The sequence below is a fragment of the Trichosurus vulpecula genome, chromosome 2 (genome assembly GCF_011100635.1).
Source record: "Trichosurus vulpecula isolate mTriVul1 chromosome 2, mTriVul1.pri, whole genome shotgun sequence".
Taxonomy (NCBI): Eukaryota; Metazoa; Chordata; class Mammalia; order Diprotodontia; family Phalangeridae; genus Trichosurus; species Trichosurus vulpecula.
Window position 1 is genome coordinate 412,217,790 of NC_050574.1, and position 17,850 is coordinate 412,235,639.

At 37.7% G+C, this 17,850-nt stretch overlaps 1 protein-coding gene across 4 annotated transcripts in view; it reads left to right on the forward strand.

The window, feature by feature from the left end:
* Positions 1-17,850, forward strand: part of SHROOM2 (shroom family member 2) — a 245,925-nt gene that overhangs the window by 143,160 nt on the left and 84,915 nt on the right. For 2 of the 4 annotated variants that reach the window (XM_036747867.1, XM_036747866.1), the window contains exons 2-3: positions 4,609-4,713; positions 6,056-6,178. In XM_036747867.1, coding sequence (XP_036603762.1) covers positions 4,613-4,713; positions 6,056-6,178 — 224 coding nt within the window. In that variant the 5' untranslated portion in view covers positions 4,609-4,612. The remainder of the gene's footprint in view (positions 1-4,608; positions 4,714-6,055; positions 6,179-17,850) is intronic. The other 2 variants (XM_036747864.1, XM_036747865.1) reach the window with 1 other exon arrangement.

The following is a 17,850-nucleotide window of genomic DNA, read 5'->3' on the forward strand; positions in this document are numbered from 1 at the left end:
TTCTCTCATGTTGTTCTTGTGGATAAGAGGAAGATAGGAGGGCTAGCTGATAGCATAATTAGCTAAAATTGGAACTGGTGAATGAAAGAGTCCTCATTCGTGAGTTGAAGTTAGTTTGGGGGGTAGTCTTTAAGGTAGAGCCCCAGAGATCTGCCCTTGACCCTGTACTGTTTAATATTTTTATCAGTGACTAAGAAGAAGCAAGGAAGTCACGCTTTCCAGGAGACGTGAATGTACATAACAGAGTCCAAAAAAGACACTGACAAGCTGGAAAAAAAAAATGGTCCAAATCAAATAAGGAGAAACTCAACAAGGACACGTGGAAAATCTTATACTTAGGTTCAAAGAATCAACTTCACGCATGTGAGATGGAAGAGTCATGTCGGTTATGTGAAAAAAGATCTTAACATTTTGGCCAAAGAAGAATTCAGTTTGAATCTCCAATGTCACACAGCATCTGGGGGGAGGAAAAGAGAGGGAAATGTTGACCCAGGTTGTAGTAAAGGGAGTATGTTGTCCAGAAAAAAGGGAAATGGTCGTTGGACTTGTTCTGTCTTGGTCTAGTTACAAGTTTGAGCAGCAGGCTGTGTTAAGTTCTGGGCATTTCATTTTAGAAAGAATATAGACAAAGTCAGAGCGTGTCTAGAACAGGACGTGTCATAAAAGTAGCGTTTGAAGCAACTGGGAGTGTTTAGCCTTGAGAAGAAAAAACTTTTGAGGAAGAAATAACTGCTTTCAGATTGGCGAGCAGTCATGCGTAAGAGAAATTAGACATTGGTGGCAGCCTGGGAAAAAACACTAGATATGGATTCAAAGGACTCGGATTCAGGACCCTCCTCTGGGACTAACTGATGTCTAATTTTAGGTGAGTCATTTAAACTCCCTAGGCATCAGATTCCTTGCCTGTAAAATGAAGGAGTTAGGCTAGATGGTTTCTGAGGCTTCATCTGGCTAGAGAAGCTATAAACAAATAGAATCATGGCCTCAGAAGACAAAACTAGAAGTTGTGATGGGCAGATTTTGGTTTCATGTTAGGAACTTTTGCCTTGTAGTTTCGAGCTATCTGAGACTGGAATGAGCTGCTTTGGGATATAACAGTTTCCTCTTCACTGGAGAGCTTCGGGCAGAGCCTAGATGACTTCTTGCCAGTGACTTTGAAAAAAGGATTGTGGGTCAGGCATTGTTTAAAGCAGATGGCCTCTGAAGTGCCTTCCATGGGACCTCTGATTCTCTGATTCATTGATCTTCTCTCTGTACCATGCCAAATGCTCTGTTGCCCAAACTTAAAATTTAAAGACCAGTGGTCAAATGGATAGCTAAAATTTCATCATTAAGGCTTTTGACTAAGGTCCTAACAAAGACAATAGTGTGCCTGTCCTTGTACATGATGGGAAACTTTTATACTAATACCAACTTCTTAAATTTTGTCATGCCTAGGTAAGCTGTATGTCATTTATGTTCAGAACTTCCAGAATTATGTGAATAGCAGAGAGAAGTCTAATTCTGACATGTACCTGGCTTGTTTTAATGCCTATGTTCAACAGACATTTTTATGTTTTCCAGAATTTAGACTAACCCTGAAACTTGCTTTCCAGTGATAATATGGTTTCATTTTTCATAAAGCATCACAAAGGCAAGTTGTGTTCAGAAGAGATCTTGTGTTCTCTGAATCTTCTTTAGAACATGATAGAGGCCATTTTTAGTAATTATCTCACAGTTGTTATTTTCTCTTTGAAAGGCCAAGACTTAAATTCTCAAAATCGGTGCATCTCACATGACTTTTCTTTGGATTTATCGTGGAGGGAGAGATGCACTTTATCTGTTTTTAAACACCCAGAACTTTACCTTTGCTTACAAAATCTAAGACTCAACCCCCAAGGTTTTTTGTTTGTTTTGATAAGGTTGAGGGTTGATAGAGGCACATAAAAGTAGGAAGGAACCACAGAGGTAATTTAGTCCAACCAAGACATGAATTCTGTCAAGATGCCCTTCACCCTTACAACAGCATATTACACTCTTAGAGGGCTCTGGTTGTTAAAAAGATTTTTCACATATTGAGCTGAAATCTGTCTCCCTCAAACTTTTTCTATTCTGGGACCAAGCAAAAGAGGTTAATGGAAAAACCATTAGCTTTAGAGTCAGAGGACCTTGATTCAAGTCCTGTCTCTGCTGCTTCCTACCTATGTCATCTGGACCTGGACTTCTTCTGTGGAAGGAAGGGGTGGGATCAGAGCACCTTCAAGCTCCCTATATGATCCTATGATCTGGCTCCCACATGACAAGTCGTCACATATTGGAAGACTGCATTCATCCCCTTCCCCCATCCAAAAATTCTTTTTAAAAAATTAAAAAAAATAGGTTTGCCACTTCTACCTTCATTTTAGAAGTCTGTTTGTCACTAAAAAAAAAAAAGGGTAGCCTAGTTCAATACTTCCAAGAGAGACAGTTGTTTTTCTATCAAGCCAGATGGGTGACAGGTTTTGACGCAGCATAAAATGTTACTAAGGAATGGAGAAACATAAATGTGTGTGATTTCTATAGGGAAGATCATATTTCAGTAAATACATCTGTTGTGAAGTTTATTAATAGGGATCATGGGTTTTGAGGTGGATGCAGAAGTACAAAATGACTTCTCGGTTCTAGGGTCAGTATCAATCTTGATTTTTGTACTTTTGGGCATTGTGGGTTTTTTTTTAAGGTTCCCTAGATTTGTGATGTTCATAGGGTGGCATGTACATAGTGAATCTGAGTTAGCACAAAGAGAAAGGTTTTCGTTAAAAACAATAACCAAAAAATACACCTTTTAATGTTTTAAATGAGGTCTTTTATTTTAGATACATGACATCACAGTCATTTCTAAAAATAGATGTGGGATAGATTTTTAGGGCACATTTTTGAGAATTAGCAACAGAAAAGAGAAAACGGTGGCTGAGTAGGGCCACATGAAAGCTTTTTGTTTATTTTACGGGTAAGAGGTACCTATGCCTGGGTGAAGGGAGGGAGACAATGGAGAAGGAGAAATTGAACATATCAGAGATGGAGAGGTGCTAAATGTTAGTGTGAGTTTCCACCTGGGATGAGAACAAAGGACGTTAAGAAGATAGCGGAGCTAACTTAGGTCATCCAGTGTGATGAGCGGATTATCAATAGCTAGCATCAGAGAAAGTGAGGGATAAGTGATTGAACTTGAAGTGAGCAAGCCCTGGGTTCAAATCCTGGCTCAGATATTTATTACTAATGAGAATCCCTGGAAGGCATAATTTCTCTGTCCTCTAATATTTGTTCATCTGTTTTGGATTCAATGGTCTCATCCATTTTTAAGCATGTGATCCTTTAAGCATCAGGAGTTCTGAGTTCTAATCCAAGCCTTTTCAATTACTAGGTAATTGAGACTCAGTTTCCTCTACAAATAACAGGGCTGATAATACTCTCCTTCCTACCTCACAGGGTTTTTCCTACGATCAAATGAAATAAATCATATGAAAGCACTAAATAAATGCAAGAGAGGGAAGAATACTGACTATGATGTCAAACAACACGGTTCAAATCCATCTTCTAATGCTTATTTCTGGGAATGTACGAATTCAGTGACATTAAGTCATCTCTGTGAATTTGTTGCTTCATTTGAAAGGCCTAACCCTTTCACTGTTCTTTTGGAGACCATCTCAGTAACACTCAACTTACATTCTGCTAGGTTTATTATTGATCCCTTGTTGGGGAGGGGAGTAGTTAGATCAATCAGTGCTAATCCACATTTATTTATTAAATACCTGCAACCTGCAGGTTGCTAGTCTAGCCTCAGGGGATACAAGAACAAAGAATGAAATAGCCCTACTTAGAATTAGCATGCATTTTAATGAGGGAAATCACAAATATTCTCACACACACACACACACACGCACACGCACACGCACACGCACACGCACACGCGCGCGCCCCCAGGCCTGGAGTCAGTGCTTTAAATCTGGCCTCAGACACTTTAGTTAGTTGTGTGACATTGACCAAGTCACTTAGCCTTTGTTTGTTTCCGTTTCCTCGTCTTTAAAATGGACATCATAATAGCATCTATCTCTCAGGGTTGTTGTAAGGATAATAATTGTAAAGTGCTTAGACTGTGCTATTATATATTATATATGCATATTATGTAGATCATACGTAATATGTTATTAAATTATTAATTTGTATTAATATAAATAATTACTTTTACTATATAATTTATAATTATTGATTATAATTACTAATTAATTAATATGTAATATTATTTAATGTTACATATTAAATGACTAAATACAAAGTCGTTCTATATAAGGTAGTTTGCTAAGAGTCAGGGAGTAGGGCAGGAATCAGGAAAAGCTTCATGTAGGAGATGGTTTGGGGGGCTACTTCTTCAGGGCACAGGAGGACTCTGAGAAGGGAGACCACTGAGCATAGTTATTGAAACGGCACCATTCCTGTCTGGTAACATGCAGCATCTATGTCCCTTTCACTTCAGCTTTACTATTGATAAAGCCTCATCAACCAAAAGAGGTTTTTTTTTTTTTTAAGTCATTTTTCCCTCAAATTCCAACTCAGTTTTAGTTTATTTCCCTCATTGGTTGACTGCTTTAGGAAGATGAAAGAGGTGGTGGATATTATAGCAGAGAAAATGCCATCTGAAAGTGACATTGATGTGGCCAGAAACTTTCTTATGAAGATTTTGAGAAGCTCTATGAGGTACAGTATCTTTTATTTCTGTGTTACATCCATAGTGTTGATGGATTTGTTCATTTACTCTGATCCATCGAAAATAGTTATGAAAAATATTTCACCTTTATGTACCTTCACCTATTCCTTCCCATCATCCAGATGTTCTAATTCACTTAGTCGTCCACATTATGCTTGTTCTTTAATCTCCTTTTCTATTTGTGTCATACCTTGCTTGACATGCTTCAGAAATTAAAAGGATAATTTGTTCTCCACAACTTATCTGCTAAGATGAAGTTGAGATCTTTGCCTTTCATTGGGCCAGGCAGGGCTTCCACAGGAATGATTTGTCTGCAGGTAGGTGTGCAAAAATACAATCACTTTCCAGAGCGAAGTTCCTTTAGTCTATTCATTAAGTTGCTAAGGTCCTTAGAAAATTCTAGAATAATGCTCAGCTGAAGAACATGAAAATGGAATAAGTCAAACATTGTGTGTTCTTGTGGTCAGAAGCTGTCCCTGATTGGGTAAATTCATCTTACAAAAGTAAGATGTAGTCAGGGCATCACCGGGAGCTTTCTACATGGAATATTTTACATTGCACCTGGAGAATTCTGTCTGAAAGAATTTAGCCAAACATGAAATGGTTCTGTTGGATAAAAGTCAGACTAGGCCAGGAAATGGTTTTGGTCATTTTTCACTCTGTCTTATTCTCAAGGCTTTGTTTGCTGTTTTATCATTCTCAGAACTTTCTCCTTCTATTTAGATTATCGTAAGTAACCACATCATTCATTCATTCATTTAAAAGCCATACATTTCTGTGGAAAGCACTATAGGAAATACAAAGGTAATTAAAACATGGTCTCTTCTTTAAAGCATTTTTTGCTAATAGCATCTCCCTCAAAAATTCTTGTTGGTAGGTATTAAAGAACGTAAATCCTTTTATCTAACCTATATGAAAACTGGCTAACTAGCTGGCTGAAGTGGAGACTAAAATATAAAATATGTAACTAAGTTATGTAAATAACCAAGCCCAGCTCCTGCCCCTAAGAAAGGCTTAAGGATACCTGCAAAGTTGTCCTGAAGAAGATGCAACTATTTACTTTGTCAGTAAGTATTGAAGAAAATGAGCTAAACTCAGGTCTCAAGGCCTTAAATGTCTTGTTCCTGCTGAAATACATTTGTAGGTTGAAAAAATTTAAAATTTTAAGAGTATGTATCCTGTCACTCATATTTTTCTAAGTGCTGGAGTGACTTGTAAATTATAGAAATTTATTATGAGCTTTTGAACTTGTCCAGAGCATGTTATTTTAGAATTAGTTTAATTGAATCACATTAGTTTTTTTGTTTCAATCTGTTGCCTCTTCTTTTCTAGGAGGAATGATGTAGGCTGTAGGCCTCATTCTTGGCATGCCACCAAATTCACAGAGAGCCATCCTGAGACTGTTTCCTCTCAGTCCAATGTCTGTACTTCTTGGCACTCTCGGTACCATGCAAGGTAAAGTATTCCCTGTACCCTTCACCCCCATTGTGTGTGTGTGTGTGTGTGTGTGTGTGTGTAAAATTGTATATAATAAATAACATACATATAATTTTTTTCATGTTGTTTTTAATAGTTATAATAAACTAAATAATTAATATTTCTTATTCTAAAATAATTCTGATATTTAACATGATGAACTGACTGTAGGTTTAATTGCATTCATATTGTGAATCAAAAAGTCTTTCTATTGATCAGACAGGTTTATTATTATTTTAAGACCCTTAATATAGTTTTGTCCATTATGTTTTTTTTTCTTTTTAAGGAAAACAGGCTAAGAACACTAGAGATACCATCCTCTTAAGACTTTTAGGCTTATTGACCCTGTAATAGCCTACCTAACTGTTCCATGTAGGTGAATGTTGGACTTCCAAGTTAGAGGTTCTGGCAAAGACAAGTGTTATTCTGATGCAAAGGAGGACTATTGACAAAGTTAGGGAAAATGCATATTAAATGATTTAGAACTAGAAATTGCTGGCCTGATGGGAGTACCAATGCTTCTGGATTCTCTCTTTAGCCACTTGTCACTTGGAAATATATTTGACAAGCTTCAGGAGTGGGGAGGACCCAGATTCAATACCTTCACTGCTTATTCTCTATATGACCTAGAGGAAGTCACTTATTCTGTGTGGGCCTCAGCATATTCATCTATAAACTGAGGGGGTTGGATTAGATAACCTCCAATGTCCGTTCAAGCTCTAAACTATGATCATATAGATGGAAGTTAAGATCAGTATGTTTCAATCATACGTACATATCACTGGTTTAACTGTCTTAAAACCTTTGGTGGAGTGGTATGAATACTATTGCTTAATTACCCTTGGTAGGGTCACCATGCAGTCTAAGTCATAGTTTTACAAATCGAGAAACTTGATTTTTTTTTTAAATTATGATTTTTTATTTTTAGTTTACAATACTCAGTTCCACATGTTTTTGAGTTCCAAATTTTCTTCCCCTTCCTCTCCTCTCCCCTCCCCCCCAAGATGGCATGGAATCCAATATATCTTCTACATATACCTTCGCATTAAACTTATTTACACAGTAGTCAAGTTGTAAAGAAGAATTATGAGCAATGGAATGAATCATGAGAAAGAAGAAACAAAACCAAAAAGAAAGAGAGCAAATAGTTTGCTTCGATACACATTCATACTCCATAGATCTTTCTCTGGATGTAGATAGCTCTTTCTATCTTGAGTCCTTTGGAGTTGTCTTTGAACCTTGTATTGCTGAGAAAAGCCAAGTCTATCAAAGTGAGTGAATCACAGAAGCAATATATCTGTGGTTGTGTACAATGAAGAAACTTGATTTTCAATCTGACCTGGGTTGATTAAATTCTAGAGGGGAGGAGGGAGGGACCAATTCATTATAACTGAAATCATAACTGTTTTAAAATCATTTTATTCTGTAGTTTATTAATGTATAGTTAAAGAGCTGAGAAGCAGCATGACATAGTTGCTGAGGGCTGGCTTTGTGGTCAAAGGGACACAAGCTCAAGTCCTGCTTTTGATTCATACTGCTTCACTTAACCTCAGTGACCCAGGCAAAACTCTACTGTCTGGATCAGTGGAAGGTGTTTCCATACTGAGGGAACCTTGCACTGATGAAATCACAAGTCTGAACCCACTGCCTCTTACCCCCCGCCAAACCCCCGAAAAAAAAAGAGACATCTATCCAACAAGATAAATAGTACTGCTCATTTATAAAAAGTTATACAGGAATCAAAATCACAGGTTAAATAATTTACTTAGGCAGCGTAGTATTGGAACAAAGGCAGCTCAGTACAGGAGAAAGAACATCGGCTCTGGAGTCAAAGAAAGTGGGTTCAAATCCTGCCTCTAGCACTTATTACCTGTGTGACTTTGGACAGGTCACACCTCCTTGGGCCTCAGTTTCCATATCTGTAAAATGACAATAGTTGGGCTAGATGGCTTCTGTGGTCCTTTTTAGCTTTAGATCTATGATGTTATCTGTTGAATATTATCATAGATACTTCAAGGTATGGTCATACAGTGAATTATTCTTCTTTACCCTAGGAAGACACACACACACACACACGCACGCACACACACACGCACACGCACACGCACACGCACGCACGTTTTTGTCTAGATAGTATAGTTCCTTAGTATTAAAACAATCTTTCTCTTAGGAGGTGCAGCGGACACACTGAAATTCTTGCTATTCAATTTGTACGTTTTAATATTCACAGAAATACTGAGTAGCCGAGCTGGGAGGAGGTGTAAAGGTCACCCAGTCCAGCTGAGGACCAGAGGATGACCGACTTTCCCAAGTTCACAGAGATAGTAAGCGGCAGAACCTGGGATATGGTTCCAGGTCCCCCTGATTCCAAATCTAGTGCTCTTTCCAATGTGCTGCAAGGCATTTCAACCAAACCTGAGGTGGCATGATCTCAAAATCCTTTACCATCCTGGTCAGTCTCTTCTGGACTCTCTGGTTTGTCAGTGTTTTTTTTCCTAAAATATGGCACCCAGAACTAAACACAGTACTATAAAGCCTGAATACACTTAGACCCTCACCTCTTCATTCTTGTAGACTACATCTCTCTATAGCTCAAGGTTGCATTACCATTTTTTGACTGCCCTACAGTTGTTGACTTTGGCTGCGTTTTCGTTTCAACAGAACCACAAGGTCTTTTTCAGATAAAGTTCTGTGTAGCCATGCCTTCTGAGAGAAATCTTTTGAACCTAAAGACATGATTTTACATTTATGCCTATTAAATTTTATCTTCTGAGATTTAGTCTATAGATATTTTTACATCCTACTACTCTTTACGTTGAACCCTTCGAAGTTTATTGTCTTTAAATCTGGGGTTCATATTAAATTATTGCCGCCTTTCCTCTATTTGATCACAAATTCTATGCAGTAGTTACTTTCTCCTAAGCTTCCCTTCACTGATATTTCACTAGCTGGTTCTTTATTGGTCTTAATTCCTTTGTTAATCAAAAGCAAAATAGCATATTGCTTTCTTCACTTTTTGAAGAATGAAATAAATTATTAGTTTAAACCAAGAAGATATTAGTTGCTTTGCTTTTGGCAGAGTGAGAGGAGGGGGGGAAGGGAAAGTATATGTCTAGGTAATTGACTCCACTCCCACCACCGTTACCTCCATACTAGGCTTTGTGATCTTTTCCCTGAATTCACCATCTATTTCTTCTTTCTGTCCAGGTGGTTTGTAGTATACTCCAATGACAATATTACTTACCCCTAGGTTTTCCGTTCTGGTACCTAAATTTCTTCTTGATATATAATTCTTTGTGGGTTTTTTTTGGGTTGTGATTCTTATTTTTTTTTAATGTAAATGTTTCAAACCAGCCGTTTATTTGTGTATGGCATTTTCTTTTTAAATTTCAAGTTCTAGATTCTTTCCCTCCCTTCCACCCCTCACTCCATGCATTGAGAAGGCAAACAAATATGGTATCAGTTATACATGTGAAATCATGCAAGGCATATTTCCATGTTAGTCATATTGCAAATCAAAGCAAAAAAAAATAAAATGAGAAAATTATACTTCAACTTGCACTCAGAGTTCATCATTTCTCTCTCAGGAGGTGGATAGTATTTTTTCGTCATGATTCCTTTGGAGTCTTGGATCATTGTGTTGATCAGAGTAGCCAGATCTTTCATAGTTGAGCATTACAACATTGCTGTCCCCGTGCACAGTGATCTCCCAGTTCTCACTTCACTCTGCATCAGTTCAGTATACGTCTTGCCATGTTCTTCTGAAACCACCCCCCTCATCATTTTTTATAGCACAACCGTACTCCATAACAATCATATGCCTCAATTTGTTCAGCCATTTCCCAATTTATGAATGTTCCCTCAATTTCCAGTTCATTGCCACCACAAAAAGAGCTGCTACAAGTATTTTTGTACTTACAGATCCTTTTTCTTTGCTCTCTTTGGGGTACAGACTTAGTGCTAATGTTGGTTCAGAGGGTATGCACAGTTTGATAGTTCCTTGGGCATAGTTCCATATTGTTCTCCAGAATAGTTGGACCAGTTCACTACTCCACCAATAATTTATTAATGTACCTCTTTTCCCTCATCACCTCCAGCATTTGTCATTTCTGATAGGTGTGAGGTGGTACCTCAGAGTTGTTTTAATTTGCCTTTCTCTAATAAGTAGTGATTTAGAATAGTTTTTCTTATAACCATAGGTAGCTTTGATTTCTTCTGAAAACTGCCTGTTTATATTCTTTCATCATTTATCAATAGGGGAATGGCTCTTATTTTTATAAATTTGACTCAATTCTCTATATATTTGAGAAATGAGGCCTTTATCAGAGAAACTTGCTGTAAATTTTTTTTGACATTACTTCATTGTCTGTGGTACCTTTTAGGAAAAAAAAATGTGGTTTCCCTGATTTTCTCTTTTTTTAGGTCTATTTTTGCTTTTGTTTTGTCTGAGATCGTGATTGCTACCCCTGCTTTTTTTTTTTTTTTTTTTTACTTCAGCTGAAGCATAATAGATTCTGCTATAGCCCTTTATTTTAACTCTGTATGTGTGTTTTTGTTTCAAGTGTGTCTTCTGTACATAGCATATTGTTGGATCTGGTTACTAATCCATCCTGCTGTCTGCTTCTGTTTTAAGGGTTAGCTCATCCCATTAACATCCACAGTTACGATTACTATTTGTATATTTCCAGCCATCCTATTTTCTTATCTTTATTCTCTTTCTCTCTTTTTATCCTGTCCCTCCTCAAAAGTCCGTTTTGTCCCTGACCACTGCCTCCTGTAGGGACAGCTAAGTAGTACAGTAGATAAGAGCACGGAGCCTAGAATCAGGAAGAACTGCATTCAGATCCATCCTCAGGTACAGTACTAGCTATGTGTCCCTAGGCAAGTCATTTGACTACAATTTGCCTTAGTTCTTCATTTGTAAAATGGGACCATATTGGAGAAGGAAATGGCAAATCACTCTAGTATCTTCGCCAAGAAAACCCTGTGGATAAAGTCCGTGGGGTCATGTAGAGTTGGACACAACTGAACGTCTGAACAACACTGCCCTTAATCTGTCCTCTTATCATGTGGTCCCTTTCTTAGCCTTTTTCCCCTCTTATTTCCCTGTGGGTGAGAGAGTTTTCTACACGAGAGAGAGAGAGAGAGAGAGAGAGAGAGAGAGAGAGAGAGATTGTGTGTATGTGTGTGTGTGTGTGTGTGTGTGTGTGTGTATGTGTATTCTCTCTTTGAACCAATTCCAGTGAGAGTGAGGTTCAAGCATTGCCCACCACCTCTACATTTTCCCTTCACTATAAAAATTCTTGTGCGCCTCTTTCATGTAAGAACATTTCCCCCCTTCTCCTTGTGCATCCATCTTTCTCACCCCTGCATTTTTGTATTTTGGAGATCATCTCAAAACAATCAGCTCACACCTGTGCCCTCTGTATAGGCTCATTCCAACTGTTTTAATAATGATAAAGTTCTTAGGAGTTACATATATCATCCTCACGTACAAGAATGTAAACTTTATTGACTTTATTGGCTCTCTTATGAATATTCTTTCATGTTTACCTTTTTATGCTTCTCTTGAGTCCTCTGATTGAATGTCAGATTTTTTTTTCAGCTCTGGTTTTTTTTTTTTATCAGGAATGCTTGGAAGTCCTCTATTTCATTAGATGTCCATTCTGCACCCCGCCCCCCCAAAGGATTATACTCAGTTTTGCTGGGTTGGTAGGTGATTCTTGGTTGTAATCCTAGTTCCTTTTCCTTCCAGAATATCATAACCTAAGCCTTCTGCTCCTTTAACGTGGAAGCTGTGAAATCTGGTGTAATCTGGACTGTGACTCCATTATATTTGAATGGTTTTTCTCTAACTGCTTGCAATATTTTCTCCTTGACCTGAGAGCTCTGGAATTTCACTATAATGTTCCTGGGAGTTTCCATTTTAGAATCTCAGGAGGTGGTTGGTAGAGTCTTTCAATTTCTATTTTACCCTCTAGATCTAAAATATAGAGGCAGTTTTTTATGATAATTTCTTAAAAGATGATGCCTAGGCTCTTTTTTTGATCATGACTTTAATAATTCTTAAATTATCTCTCCTAGATCTGTTTTTCAGGTCAGTTGTTTTTCCAGTGAGATATTTCACATTTCTTCAATTTTTTTTTTCATCCATTTGTCCTTGTTATATTGTTTCCTAACGTCTCACGGTCTCAATAGCTTCCACTTGCCCAATTCTGATTTTTAAGGAATTGTCTTCTTCAGTGAGCTTTTTACCCTTTTTTTCCTTTTGGCCAATTCTCCTTTTTAAGGAGTTCTTTTCCATTTGGCCTATTGTGCTTTTAAAATTCTTTTCTTCGGTGAATTTTTGTGCCTCTTTTACCATTTGGTCAATTGTTTTTTAAGGTGTTATTTTCTTCAGTATTTTTTTGTGTGTGCCTTTATGACTAAGCTGTTAATTTTCTTATCATAATTTTCTTTTGTGACTCTTGTTTCTTTCCCCCAATTTTCCTCTACCACTGTTCTCTCTCTCTCTCCCTTTCTCCCAGCCCCCTCTGGAATTCTTGCTGGACTTGGGTCCAATTAGCCTTTTTCTTTGAGGCTTTGCTTGTAGCACTTTTTACATTATTGTCTTCTAAGTTTATGTCTTGGTCTTCACTGCTTCTGTAGTAGCTTTTTATGGTCAGATTACTCTGTGTGTGTGTGTATGTGTATGTGTGTGTGCTCATTCATTTCCCAGCCCATTTCTTTCTTTCTTGCTTTTTATTATTTTTAGCTTATAACACTTGGTTCTACATACTTTTGAGTTCCAGATGCCCCCCCACGCCCCTGCCAAGATGGCATGGAATCCGATATATCTTCTACGTATAACTTCGCATTAAAATTATTTACACACTAGTCAAGTTGTGAAGAAGAATTATGACCAATGGAATGAATCTTGAGAAAGAAGAAACAGAACCAAAAAAAATCCCCAAAACAACCAGTCCATTTCTTTACTTGAACTTTATGTTTAAGTTGGTGGCTTTGCTCATTTGGAGTGGGGAGGCACTGTGACAAGCTTTAGGCTTTTTTGTGCTGCTGTTTTCAGAGCTAGTTCTGGGGGTCTGCAAGTTTTTGGTGCTTCCAAGGTGGTATTATCTTAGAAGATATGTGGTCACTGCTCTCCTGGTCTCCACTCTCGTTTTTACCCAGGAAGGGCCTCTGCTTCTTGCAGCCACAAATACTAGTGTTCCTCTTGGCCCCCTCTTCTCTTGCAGCTGCAAGTGCTAGTGTTCCTGTTGGCCTTGGAACTGTAACCAGGGCCCCTTCTCTCTTGTGACTGACTACAAGCACTCCTCTCTGTTTTGGAACTGCAGTCCCAAACTGCTTATGGGTAGTAGAATGCTAATCAGTGTCAGCTACATGCAGTGCCAGCAAGAGGTACATGCAGTGCCAGCAAGAGGTCTGCTGTAATCTCTTTTTGACCAGTTGCCTGTATCCCCCTTGCTGTCTCTGGGTTGAGAGCTCTTGATGTTGCTGCTGCCACCTACACCAGTGGTGCTCCTGCTGCGCTCTGGGCCTGTGTCCATCCTGGACCTGCAGACCTCCTAAGTTGTCCTAGTCTGGATAAATGTCTCCCTCTGACCTTTTGTTGGCTCTGTCGCTCCAAAATTTAATTTAAGGCATTATTTTTACAGTTGTTGGAGGGGGAATGTTGGGAGAGTTGGGAGGCTGGTTCCTGGCCCGTACTCCACCATTTTGGCTCCCTGTTTAATATATAATTCTACTATAGACCCAACCCTCTTTTTATCCTCTTCTTGAATAATATACCAGCTTGCAGAGCGACACTCCAAGCATGGGTCCTATCCCAGTAAGTCTCAAACCATAACATCGTTCGTCAGGTCAATTTTGCTTCCTTGTATTAATTAGGAGTTGTAGTTTGCCCTCCTTATCATATATGCTTTGTATGTCTGTAGCAACATGTATCTGTTCCTGCTTTTACCCATTGCCAGTGAGGTCCGGGTATGGGCCGGACACTCCAACACCATCCAGTTTTATTGCTTGTTCCTTACCTGGATTTTATCTCCTGTGAATTGATGGGCATTCTTACTACTGTTCTTCTTGCTACATTGTATTTGTTCTTTATGGTGTCTTGCTTATCTTGCTTAGGGTATATCCTTTGACAGTTTTTTTTCCTCTTCCTCTTCTTTTTCCCACCTACAGACTTTTTTGATCATATTTTCAAGAGACTAGAAAAATACATGCTTACTATGCCTAGCTAGGTACATTCTATTTCTGGCCAAGAGCCCATCATTCCAATATTTTAAGCTGTAATCCAGAAATTCAGATCCTATTCTCAGATGTAATCATTTCACCCAGCCATTCATTTTCCAAATCAGTCTTTTTCTTCTGAATGAAGCCCTTGATTTCCAGTTAGCAGCAGAGAAGAAAATGCTGCTTGAGCTTTTCAGTTTATTACCCGAGACTTCATAATCATCGGTAATATTTTTTAGATTACCATCATTTGTACCTTTGTAAAATCACCAAAAGTGCAAAGGAGTCATGAGTTTTGACAAGTGTTTGGAGGTTCTTTTTCATATTCCTGATGCATGCTGTCCCATCTGTTCTTAGGACTGCCTCCAACCCTTTGCAAGGAATCCCTCATCTCCTCCTTTTGATTCTCACTGGATGCTATCTCTTACCTGGTAGCTCCTGTTAATTCACATCATTATTCCCTGGAATACCAGCAGCTACTGCTTTCTTAAAAGATCTGCTACCCCCCCCCCCCCCCGTTGTATAGCTTCAAATATTCTATGATTATTTTATATTAATTTTTATTTAAGAAGGTGACATTTTATGACCTGATTTCTAAATTCTGGGAGTGTGTTCTCTTTAGAATCTGCAGACTCTTTGCACTAATAACAAAGCTTTTATTGTATACCTACTGGGTATATGATGTAGTAATGATAGTAGTCTGATTTCAAGAGCTGCCTAAAATAGCTTTCCTTTTCTTTGTTGAAAACAAACATCCACACTCCTATTCGTTCTAATTCTTCTATACAACATAACTAAAGTGAAAATATGTTTCATAGGATTGTATATGTAGAGCCAGTATCATATTGCATGCCGTCTTGGGGAGCGGCAGGGAAGGGAGGGAGGGGGAGAAGATTTAAAACTTATGGAAGTAAATGTTGAAAACTAAAAATAAATAAATAATTTTTTTTAAAAAAAAAAGAAGATGAACATCCATTCTCCATTTTTCAGAGTGTTCATGTGAGGTAGATGAAAGATGGATCAAATATGTTATTACATATTTAAGGTAGAATGAGAGAAGGTAATGTTTAGAACTCAAGGCCCTTTGAAAATATACACAGATTCTCAAGGGAGCATTATAATAGCTTGAATGAGAAGATGATTAGATGATTTTCCATTTCATTAGTAAAATTACTTAAAGTTATCCAATCTCCATTATGGCTCATTTTGCAGTTTTTCAATTAGGGGAAGTAGTGTGTATCTACTTTTTTATTAAATCATGATGACTACTATTATTATATGTTTGCTTTGTCTGGAAATGTTTCAGAATTGCATCAGAGTTACAGGGTTGAAAGAAGGAAGGGATGGTGTTTCATTTTTAACAAATACAGTTGTTTTTTTCTCAAAATAAAATATTTAAAAATTCTGATGATGTCCTCAACTCCTTTGGATCATTTATCTGGCAGTTTCCTCTATATTTTTTCATATAATAATATATTTTGGCTTTCTTGACATGGCCCTTCCTGAATTTCCCTGAGCAAAAAGTGATAGAATCACAGGTTTGTTTAGTTTTTTTTTTTCCTAGAAGTTTGACTAGTCAGCAACTCATCACTTGACAAAAGAATAGACTGTTGAGTCCTGTAAGAAAGATTCAGAATTACTAGAGACAAAAATGCTTCAATCCTGAGAGTGAAGAATAGAACTGTGAACGTCAGGAAGTAGTGATTTACCTGTTCCTGGAGTTCATCCAACGTAGGCTTGATAAACTACTTATTTAAACTTGTTACCAAGAAGATTCATGCCTTAGGTATAGGAAGTACTAATTGACTTAAGAACTTCCTTCCAAGTCTAAGATTCTCTGAATATACATTAGTGATGCTTCTAGATGATACTTGTATCTTTGTAACATTGCTTGTTGTTTTAAATAAATAATTTTATGAGTCATCTCAATGATAAAATGATATCCAGAATGTTGCTGTGTAACCATTATTACATAGGTGAAACTATTAATCATAGAATATCCACAACACACTAATATTTCACTTTTTAAAAAAATTATTTGTTTTTGCTATTCTTTTTTAAAAAAATTATTTAGTATTTTATTTTTCCCCAGTTACATGTAAAAACAATTTTTAACATTTGTTTCTAAAACGTTCCAAATTCTTTCCCTCCCTCCCTCCCCATGTCCTCTCATTGAGGAGGTAGGGTTATATGTGTGTCGTCATGCAAAACATTTCCATAATAGTCATGTTGTGAAAGAAAACATAGACCAAGAAAAAAAGCCTCAAGAAAAATAAAGAAATGAAAAAAGTATGCTTCATCTGTATTCAGACCCCATCAGTTCTTTCTCTGGGGATGGATAGCATTTTTCATCATAAGTCCTTCACAGTTGTATTGCTTATTTGATTAATTATTGTATTGCTGAGAATAGCTATCACCTCTCAACCAAAAAGTTAGGCTTATTTGACTAATGGGTGTTTTAGCAGTTCACAGTATGTCAGATGTCCTGAGCCAGAAAATAATAAATTATGTCTCCATTTACTCCTTTATTCCCCAAATAATTTGTTGACATCATTTTGATGTATTACTAATGGATAGATAGGAAGACAAATCTTTTAGTTGATTATAGACATATAAGGGCAGGTATTGACTACTAGTTAGCTCATCTTTAGGCTTAGGCTGGTTGATGGGACAGAAGGGTGAGAAAATAGGAAGGAAGCCATTTTCTTTGGTAATTGAAGCATCCGTCAGTCTGGTGTTGTAGATTTGCAGTGAGAGAAGTGGTTCTTCAACTCTTAGCTCTGCTTCTTGGGTAAGCCGCTTAACCTCTGTTGCACTCAGTTTCCTCATTTGTAGAATAAGGGGAACTGAACTAAATGATCTCTAACTGAGGTCTCTCCCTCTTGGTCAACCCTAATTAATCACAGAAGATTTAAATATTTCTCTGCTTGAAATCAATCAAAAGTAAACTGGGTGTGAACAAGTCTACTATTAGTTTGAAAGACTCAGAGGGGCTTTGGGCCGTTAGGTAAAAGCAGATGATGGCACACAGGAAGCATCTTGCATTTGATTGAAAAGAAGAAGCCAGGGTTCTGAGGTTGCATATAAAAAAAAAAAAGCAAGCTAGTTTAGGAGCCAGTTAGTAGAGAGGTGGTCCAGGGGTGAAGAGCTCCTCAGAGCGAATTGCTCTTGGTAAGAAATGAGTTTAACCGCCCCCCACCAATACCTGGATCTGGAGTTCCTGTTTGTGTAGGTAGTAGTGTCTCCAGAACAGCAGTGCCTAAATGACGGCATTTGCACTGGGAGCTAAGACTTTGAAGACCTACTAAATGCATGGAAGTAAGACAGCTTCAGAATTTTATAAAAACACTAGTTGAGCAGAGAACCACACCAATAGATAGGAGATTTCATGAGGTCTTCATGAAGGAATAGTCAAGAGC